General features: G+C 31.9%; 1 protein-coding gene across 1 annotated transcript; it reads right to left on the bottom strand.

Annotated features, from left to right (window-relative positions):
* Positions 1-7,685: 7,685 nt before the first annotated feature.
* Positions 7,686-9,338, bottom strand: LOC101514022 (protein TRANSPARENT TESTA 1). Its single transcript, XM_012712199.3, has 2 exons — positions 8,944-9,338; positions 7,686-8,326 (listed from the first exon to the last, which is right to left on the bottom strand). Exons 1-2 carry the CDS (start codon positions 9,259-9,261, stop codon positions 7,937-7,939), a joined length of 708 nt encoding a protein of 235 aa, XP_012567653.1. The 5' UTR covers positions 9,262-9,338; the 3' UTR covers positions 7,686-7,936.
* Between the last annotated feature and the right edge of the window lie 1,824 nt (positions 9,339-11,162).

Below are 11,162 nucleotides of genomic sequence, written 5' to 3'. Positions count from 1 at the left end.
TCAATCGAGGGTTTTGGGTCAGTGAAAGCTCGAGTGCCCCCTTCAAAAGTAAGGTGTCGGGAATGCAACCAGTGAGGTGACCCGTTAGGGCGGATGAAATAAGTTATCCTGAAGCAGCGTCAAAGGCCTCTGTAGGCCCTTCAACAGGATTTTTTGTCGTGTAATTCGCATTCAGTTTTGGCTACTCACGAAACTCTTTATCCTTAATAGGAAGAACTCCCTTTAGAGGAAGGATACAAAGACCAAGCCTGTCTTTCTCTCTTAAAAAGGGCATATGGGGCAGGGCAGAAAGACTATTTTTGGGGACTAATCTGCTAATGAATGAAGGAAGGAGAAGGCCTTAATTGTCTATCCAAAGGTCCGCCTTGGGTGGATTTAGGCGAATCAAGTGGGTGGGAATGATCCGAGCCCCCTATGTAAATTTCAGTAAGGTAACTAAGGTTTACAATAATTAATTTCAGTAGTGCGTTACCTTGCAGCTCTATCTATCGGGTAGTCAGTCTCTTGGTCAAAAGCCGGTACCTAATTCCCCTGCTGGTGGGCCGATCCTCGTCTAGCGGTGGGAACCGGCTGGTATGGATCAATTGCTTGCCCTGTCTCTCTTCTGTTCAACCATCGAGAATCCGCAGTTATCTTTGCTCATTGGGTGGAATAATAGGCGAAGGAATCCTTTCTATTGAATAAGGGCTTTGAGAAGCAGGCCATTCCGTTCCAGTTAGCACTAGTAATACCGTATCCCGCTTTTCCGATAGCAAAGGGCCTTCTAATTAGCGTGCTTCCTTCCCACAACTTTCACCAAATTACAACCTTAATTTTTACTAGTAGCCACATCATCGCCAATCCCATTATCCATATCAAATACATGTAATAGAACCTACCCTCATCTGCAGTGACTTTCCATCACTAATCCTTAATCCAACCATACAAAGTAATAGTGCAACATTGAAATCGCAAGAACCATTCCTACAAACACTGAGCGATGAAAAAGAAACGGGGAAATCACAGGACCTCGTCAATGTTGAAAGCGATTTTTCTGTCATTTCCAATCGAATCATATAAGACATCAAAGAACAAAAGGATTTTGTTGTTGAGTCCTTTAAGGATCCAGATCCATTGAAGCTAAAACCACATTTCAATACCATATGGAAACCTGTTTCTAATTTTTTTGAGGAACATAAGAAGCATACTATCGACGAGAGCGTTTTTTTCATCGCATAAACTGATGCAAAATAAAAACCTCACGCAACCGTTAAGGAGCAAAAATCAGAACCTCGCCGCGACTCTCACGTTTGTTGTCAACAACTCCGGTCATTCTTCTGATCTACCTGATTTTTCCATCGACATCTTCGATCTTGGTGGAATAGTTTCAACGACCTCATGCTCTGCCGTCTCTAATTACGACATTTTAATGGCTTCACATTTTCTGCATATGAATTCCTCTCTTCCGATATAATTAATTGCTTTTTTCCATTCTCAACACCTTCGACAACGGTTTATTTCATGGTAAGGGACGCCGACCTTGCTGCTGCTTTTGGTTGGCCTTGGGTGCCATGGCGAATTGGCGATCTCGTGCACGGACTTGCCTTGACGTTTGTGGTTACTTTCTTTTACTACCAAACGTGAACGATGGGCCCATCCTTTTGGCGACTCTACCTGAAAATCTGATGGAAAGTGGGACACAACAGTTACCACACTTGAAAAAAAAAAACTTGCTAAGCATTTTTGTTATGGGTTTAAAAAAACATTCCACATACATTTGAATTTTTTACTTGAAAATTTTATCCCATATCTCCTAATTATACTTGTAGTCATAATAAGAAAATGACTTATTTGTCTTTGTTTAAATAATAAAACTCCAAAAATTTCATCATTTCACCTTTTAACATTTTCGGAAGAAAAAAAAATTAAGTTTTTTTCCTAATCTTCGAGAGAACTTGTTTTCAAGATTTCTATTAATACACAAAATACACTTCGGAAAACTTTTTTCAAAGAGGATTTGATCCACAACTTCTAGGAGAAGAAGACGGATGATAATTGAAGACGATCATGAGGGAGAGCATATGGAAGAGATGCATGATGGAGCTCATGGACCTGGTGAGCTCAAACGGTATCTTGGAGGACCATATGATTTGTCCGTCCTTACACGATATCGTCATCATGTTTCAGCTACATTGTGGTTTGGTCAGGTATATTAAATTAATTATTATTTATAGTGCATTAAAAATATTTAAATTGATTATTATTGTTGTTCTATATTTAATTTTAATGTCAAATGTCATATACTTTATTTGTATACAGGAGCGGCCATTGCTGAAAATTGTTGCGCATGAAAAGAAAATGCAACAATTTATCATGCCGGTACTCCCGCAATCCATAGAGAACTGGGTGAATTTGTCAGGATTGAACCTATTACAACGGAGTAGTTTGAAGATCATCAACAACAAACTGATTTATGCGTTTGTGGAAAGATGACATTATGAGACATCGTCATTTCACATGCCATTTGGTGAAATGACAATTACTTTGGATGATATTGTCAATCTTATGGGATTGCTATCAAGGGTGAGTTCTATAGTCCAATCGATGTAGATAGAGTAATGACGTGTAATCTTGCCATGACTTTATTAGGAGTGATCGCAAAAGAGATATGGGAGGAGATCAAAAAAACTAGAGGTGCGCACTACATGCTAAATTGGTTGAAAGAGGTCTTTAGAAGGCAGTGTGCAACATAGAGATTTGATTGTGCTACAAGGCGTATCTGTTGAATTTAGTAGGGAGTACTATTTTCGCTGATAACAATCATACTCTTGTTGATGTGAAGTACCTTCCTTTATCAGACATTTAGACAGTACAAATAAATACACATAGCATATTGTTGCAGTCATAGTCATTTATGACTACCTCTCAGATGTCTGTTATTATGACACCAAACAGCTAGGTGGATATATGTCGCTGTTTCAGGTATTAAATATTTATTTTTAATTATTAAATATAATGTTAATTAATTGTAATTATTAATTATTATGTATATCATTTATTTATTTATTTTTATGTTTAATTATTTGTATATAATTTATTTATTTATTTTTATGTTTAATTTTTTAATTATTATTTATTGTTAATTATTAATTTTTTTATTATCGTTAATATATTTATTTTTATTTGCAACAGTGTTGGATTTACGAATATTTTCCAAATATTTGTAATAGAGGTGACCAGGGTGCTGACGTGGAATGGTTTGCTCGAATGAATAGATGGTGCTACAAACAAGGCAAATACGAGGTCACTAAGTACAGACTTATGATTGACACACTAACACCCGCGAATGTCACCTTCGATTATGCAGCACACTAGTGAAATATCTACTAGAGAGGTGTTTAAGACAATTTGGATATATCCAACATATTCCATCACCGCCACCTCCAGATCTTTCTAGATTATTTGATGTAGATGTGGAACGATTGGGATATGTGACCCCTGTCACCGAGATATTTCACAAGATCCGTCCAGCTACATATCCATTTTAGTGTCAAGAGGGATATTTGGAGTGGTTCTATCAGGTGTCTCATCCACTACTAGTGCGACTAGATGGTGTACCCAAGGTCCCATATAATAGTGTCCCGACCACCGCTGCAGATGCTTCTAGTTCACAGCTGCCACCTATCTTACAACAAATCGGTGATAATTTTACCAAAACTTGGTGATTTCCATCAACAAAATCAATACATATGAGACAATCATTTTTTGTCGATCCTAAATGTGAACCCCTCATAGGAAAGAAAGTCATTGAAAATGTTGCACCAAACATGACGAGAATAATATTATATGTTGTCTCTATCACGTAACTCATATCAGGTATGGAAATCCATTTATCTATGGGTTGAACACCTAAGTCAAATATCTTCAACGAATCTCTTACTTCTCTAATGCGTACTGAGAACAGTCTATCATATGGAGTTATATGAGAAGGAATCTCATGGTCCAAACTATTGCGGACCAAAGACAAAGACTCCTCACCGTGTCCAAGCAAATATGCAATAGCGCGAAAACCACAATTTCCATTCGCTGACACATCAAATATGTCGTCAATGTATGGCTGAATAACATCAGGAAATTGTCTCCAAAACAAATGCTTTAAAGATTGAGACGATTGAGAGAGTTATTTCTTTGATTGAGAGGCTTGTCACTTCTTTGATGACATAGATGGTTGGGAACTATGATCTTCACAATATGTTGCATTAACATGCTCAAAATAAGAAGGGTCTGGATAACATCATATCCATCTGACTTCTTACCCTTACTGATCTTCACTCGTCATGTGGTTTTAACTTTTTCAGGTGGTGGACACAATGAACTTGTAGTTGGAAAGCCAAGTTCACGCACCTTACTCTTTAACACTCCCTTTCCTATAACATCAAGTGATTGAAAGCATTTCCATAAGGCATTCATCTTAGTAGACATATCCAACTATGATTCATCTTCTGTGTCTTGGATGAGTTCACATTCCATGTTTAATTTTCTCCATTGAATATCCACAGAATCTAGAGGAATTGGTCCACCCATCAATTTATATTGTGCCAATTCACAAACACAAGGCAACCTGTATGTCCTTCTTAGAGAGCATCCACATACAAATTTTCCAGTATCCACCCACTCAACTTTCACTTATTCTTCAGCAATACGTCTTTGAGCTTCTCTTGATACAAATGTATTCAATCTTTGATAAAATGGATTTATGTTTTCATGCTCTTCGTCATAGAAACTTTTCTGAAACGAGCCCCTGATTTTTTTATGTTGCAACCTTATCATGTTGTTCATAGCATCCAAACATTTACACATGTCACCCATGTTGTGTTCCAACATTAACTTCTGTTTCCAATGAGCTGACTCAACCCTATCATTACATATAAATTGTCACCATTGAGCAATTCAACAATATATAATAAAATTATAAAATCAAAGTTTTAGAGTCACATGACATACCTGTTAGTCGTTGTGTTCCCCAAATACATCACTCGGTTTGTCCATGCTTCAACAAACCTTTTCTTATAAGGAGTCAACCAAGTTTCTTTCACATAGTCAACAAACACTTTATTATCGACACATGATTGCTCAAATATGTGCAAGCGCCTGATATACTATGTTTCATCACTGCAATACATAATATATTTCCATATATTCAATAATAACTATTGTTTATCCTTTAAGACGTATTTCTTGCATTTTAATCCAACATTTTTGTCGATATGAAATCGACAAAGAAAATTAACAGCATGTAGAAATACAATACCAACTGCATTCATTAATGCAAGATCTTTGTCTGTCACAATTACTTGAGGAAATTTGTTTTGTGTAACAAGTAGTTCTCTTAGCCTCTCTAATGCCCATCAAAAGTTTTCTTCCCGCTCACATTCCAAATAAGAAAATCCAACTACAAATGTCATCTTTGTTGATGTCATACCAACAATTTCAAGTAATGACATTATGTATTTATTGATTTTGTAGGTATTATCCACAATCAACACAATCGAAAATAAATTCCACAACTTCATTGAATCTGGATGCGTCCAAAAAATATCTCTCGCAACATTTGAGTCTTCACGCTTTCTATTCCAACACACATATTTTGCATCTTCAATTAACTTATCTCTCCCAATAATTCGTGGTCAACTTCCATCCCATTTTTGACCATTGTAGATGTTGAATTTGGTCATGATGTTTGAAATATAAGTTGTAGGAAATGTTGTTAAGTTTTCATCGTATAAAGCAATACCTCAATCGAATTTCGGAAACTCAAGATATTGCTAAAATAATTTAGGCCCATTATGTCCAATGAAACTCAATTTTGTTCTTCTTTTGTTGATATTTTTTTTTTGGGTAAGTTTCCTTTCACATGTTTAATAAACTCATGATCTCATCACCCATACCCTTTCATGATCCAACTGTGTTATTAGAGTCGATGCTTTAATGTGACCGAATCTTTGTATCGAAAGTCTTCCTAACCAAAGGTATTTAGTCAGCGTGTCCCGTTGTTGTGTTTCTGACGAACGTGCAAGTGGATGAAAAAAGCTTTTATTTGAAGGAAGCATGCCCATATGAATAGATGGACTCACACGTAAAGAAGATATTATAGGTATATCATATCAAATATCAAATGGACTCACAATCTATATCTTTATATAAGGCAATTAATATATATATATATATATATATATATATATATATATATATATATATATTGACACTAATGATAAAATTGAAATTTTATAGCTCAAACTTCTTTGCAAAACAAATTTAATAACTCAATTATTAAATTGAATGTTCATAGATCAAATTTACAAAATATTGATGAGAGGTCACAATTAATTCATAACTACATATATTAGTTTCATTTTATACATTATAAAAAAAAGCATGCAGTCACAAATCATTTTGTGTATAACTTTTAAATAGTTATGATCATTCCATTCTAATTTTAGTGATGCTATTTTTTGTTTTTTACATGTTTCCTTTATTAGAGAAAATCATGATGAAAACCTTGTCGGACAGTATATCAAATCTTTTCTTATCGAGATTTGAACTATAATTCTTTAATTTGTGGGAGTATAGCCCTTTATTGTAGATCCATTTTTTTTCTCTTAAATTCTATTTTAGGTGGGTCGAACACAAATATAGATTATTATTTTTAATGAGAATTCAAATACGAATTTATCACGTTCTGAAAATCTACTTTTTGCGCTAGACCCAAGTCCACCCCTCCTTGTTGGTAACTTTGTTGTTTTATTGAAACTATTTTTTATTAATTGATAGAAAAATTGTACACTAACTTTGCATTTATGCAAATGAAATAATATTTATTTTTACGAAAGTTTAAAATGTATTTTAATTTTAATGATGTAAAATTTGATACATGATTATTACAATAATATAATTAAAGATTCAATATTTGGCATTAACTAAATTTGCATTTTTATAAGAAGTCGTTAAAATTGTATGCCCATTCTCACACATATAGTTTGACTTAAATTACTCAAAAATATCCAAAATTCTAATTTTATTCTAATGTTGGAATGGTAAGCTCTCAACAAGCACAGTTATAATAATAGTAGTAAAATCAGTTATAATAATAGTAGTAAAAATGTTATTGAAATTATTTTACTTTTGTCGCTCAAGATATATAAAAGTGTCTAAGGTGTATTTTAATACGAAGCATTTTAAAACTCATAATAGTATTTTAGTAAAATTATTAATTTAAAAAAAAAAATAGTATTTTTAAACACTTTAAAATAAAAACTTATTTACTAAATTATTATAATCAATTTTATATAATATTTAGTTTTTTAATTAATAATTAAATAATTAATTCAATATTTCTTGAAATAATATTAATTTTAGATCCGACCTTAGAACCGACCTGCTTTGTGTTTTAATTTTGTTATACGTAATAGACATATATATTGTATTCATAAAATTCATCGATATTTATCACAATGACTTCTTGTTAGGCAATGTTAACATTTTACTTTGAAACAAAGTTAGGCAATGTTACCATGAAAGATGCGAAAATTGTAAAAAAATAAATAAATAAATAAATAAATCTTCTGGATATAGAAGAAGAAATCAATTGAGAATTTAATTTATAGATTTTTTTTCATATATAAATGACTAATATAAAAAAGGTCTTAAGGCAGCAGAGAACCAAACTAACACATTTCGAAGCAGAAATTGAAGTACATGCTAGGAAACAATCCATTGGAATCAAATATTAAGCTCCAATTTCTTTATTATTGTACCTCTATTTAATTTACCCTTGATACCTCGAAATTAAAAATACATTTCTGTATACTAATTGATGATAACACCCCCTCATAATGATAATATTTTTCCCTTCAAATAGTAGAAAAGACACCCAAGACACATCAATGTAACAAAGACCTTAAATACCATCCGAGGAAGAAGAAAAAGGACTATGTCCAAATCCAAATGCTTTGATATGATCCTTAAGTGACCTCTTGTGTTTGAAATCTGAACCACAAATACAAAGCCAACGCTTGCCACAGTTTTTCTCATGAGTTCTCCAATCACCTTTTACTGCCAAAGGTTTCCCACACTTGCGACAAGTAAAAGGCTTTGAACCATGCTTTCTCTTGTAGTGTGTTTGCAATGTTCTGAAATCCTTCAATGGCTTTGCTCTTGGATGCTCAATGTTGTTCTTACATCCCTTTGAACAACAATAGCATGGAATGTCTAACAATGGCCGCGGATGTGTTCGTTTCAATGAGTCTGGTCCTCTTCGATATTGTGAACCGTGTCCCCACATATGCATCTGCCACAAAATTGAAAAATATAATCATCGTTTATAACAAAAATTTGAGACCAATATTCATACTGCAACGTGGAAGATTTTGATGTCTCAACAATGACAACACATGATATATAAGTGCTTTTGACTTAAATTAGATTGTGACATCAATGTTTTTGATGTCTACGCATTATAATTGTTTTTTATGTATCTGCAATCACAATTGATTTAGAATCAGTTGTATTTGAACTTGATTCTTCTAAATATTGAAGACTCTAAAATGACTACAACTGCTATATATTTATAAATAGAATATAGATATAATAATGATGACATAGAAATTTATTCATGTGCTTCTAGTCTAATATACTCTTTTAGGATCTTATAGGAGGTGATATAAATAAAATTTAAATAATTTTTTAGTATTGGTCTAAAAGCCTATTTTTTATGTAAACATGTTGAAAATTGCCAATAGTGTTTTATATAGGATAAAGAAACAAAAGTTAGACACTATTTTTTCTATTTCACTAAGTTAAAAGTGTTGAATGTGTCATGCAAAATCTCAATAATTGAACGTGAAAAGCTTTTCAACTTCGAGATTTCAAGCGATTAAGAGACAAAAAAAATGAAAAAAACTACACCTGAAGATTGTTGTAACGATTGAAAGTTTTGAGGCAAACAGGACAAGAGAAATGACTGAATCCAATGAGAATCTGTTCATGAGTTGGAATCCAGTAATTATTAGGAACTTGAGTTGGGACATTCACAAATCCATTATCAATTGGTGATTCAATTGAATTGTCAGGGAGACCTATGTGTAAGGCCACTGTTACATCCTCAGCTTGATTATTATAGCATGATTTATGATTTTCATTTTGATGTAAAGGTTCTTGTGAAGTTGAACCAAGGAAACTACTAAGCAAAGGTAGAGGTTGAAGATCATTTGTACTCGAATTCATATCAATGTGTAGAGAATAAAGTTATTGATATGATTTGCATGTGAATGATGCAGGGTATAGTAGCTACATGATATATAATATTTAAGATAACTAAGGGATTCTTAATCCTAGTTATTTTTATTTTATTTTTTATTTTTTATTTTCAACAGATTAATTTTTATATACAGATTGTGGCAGTATAAAACTATTTTACATATAGATCTAATTATATCACATAATGATATTATTTTATTATGTTAATTGCTAAAATATCTCTACAAATATTTATAGCATAAGATATAATTTGAAAAATGTGCAAACAATATTTATTAGGACGGTGCATACAAACGTAAATTTGAATATTAAATGCAAAATATTAAAAGGAATACAAGTTAGATTTTATCAGATTTTGGAAGTATAATAATGACTGGAGCAACAATAGATAAATTGGAATGTAATAGAACATGGAAAATATGAGGAGTGAAAGAAATGGTGTGATAGGTGGCCGGAGAATATTACAGTTGAATGAAAAGGGCCTTTGTTAGAGGGTCATAATTTTTTTCCCTTATGTCTACTTTGTCTATTTTTAGCTTAGATAAGAAATACCATAAATTATGTGGACCATAGAACCCAAACTTAGGCAAAATTGCATAGCAGTGGATTTTAATTAGAGGGCAAAATCTTTGCATATTTGAAAATGTCAGACACATTTCAAATTGCCTCTGAGTTTTAGCTCTGGTGGACACTAGACACTAACAATTTAACTATACACTTAAATGTGATTTTAATTTCCTCTGCATATAAATAACTGTAAAATTCTGACCGATGAATATTAAATAATTATAGATCATATATGTATGTGTATAGTCCAAACCAATGTATGTGTAGATTTTGGATTAATGGAAGGGAAATTTTTATACCAAAATTTGTTAAAAGCATAATTACCGGTTATAATATAGTATATATATAGTTATGATGTAATACTGTTAAAAGTATACATCAGAATTATGATTATTTATCTAACATATCAAAATTTCAATTGTTTCTTGAAATTGAATATGACTTTCTCAACCAGAATATTTTAGTGACTCAATTAGTATTACAATTGAGGTAAATCAACAAATTAGTACAGCAATAATACAAACTATATATAGTAGTACTATATAATCTTGAAAAATTGTGGGGACAGTTGTGTCTGCTCAATTAAATTTGAGGTCCTTCCCTGTCCATACTTAGTAAATCATATATATATTTTTAAATTATTTTTGTTACGTTGACCCATACAAAAGTTCAACCATTAATAAAGATAATTTGATTGGCGAACTAAAAAAAATATTGAACGAATTGTAAGAAAGAATTCAAGAAATTAATATGATTTAACTATTTATTTAATTATATTCGTCAATAAAATATTCTATCAACTTTATTATCTTGTATGCAAAAAAATGTACATTAGTATTAGATTCACTTTGTTTTTTTTTTTTCAATTAAACTCAAATAAATTACAGAATTAAATTCACTTACTCTATTTAAACTTAATTTACATAATCTACGTAAATTCAATTTACATAACCTACCTATTACCTATTTGTATGTAAATAAAACATAAGTAAAACTAAAAAAAAAAAAAAAAGCGAACAAAGTAAGTTAAAGGAAAATGGAGCTAAACTTCCATATTAAGCGATACATACGCAACTTTCTCAATGGACACTAACCCCGAGGAATCACAATTTTTGGTTAACATATTTTTCCTCTAATTTATTTTTCCCTTTTTATTTTATTCTTTTACATTTTTTTTATGATTTATAGTTTTTTTTTTTGTGGTTTATATATATATATATACACCACTTTTTTTAAAAAAACTAACCAAATATATTCTAAAATGCAAAATAAAAAATATGATCTCATAGAGATATGATCTC

The sequence above is a fragment of the Cicer arietinum genome, chromosome 2 (genome assembly GCF_000331145.2).
Source record: "Cicer arietinum cultivar CDC Frontier isolate Library 1 chromosome 2, Cicar.CDCFrontier_v2.0, whole genome shotgun sequence".
Taxonomy (NCBI): Eukaryota; Viridiplantae; Streptophyta; class Magnoliopsida; order Fabales; family Fabaceae; genus Cicer; species Cicer arietinum.
This window is presented reverse-complemented; position numbering and strand designations above follow the sequence as displayed.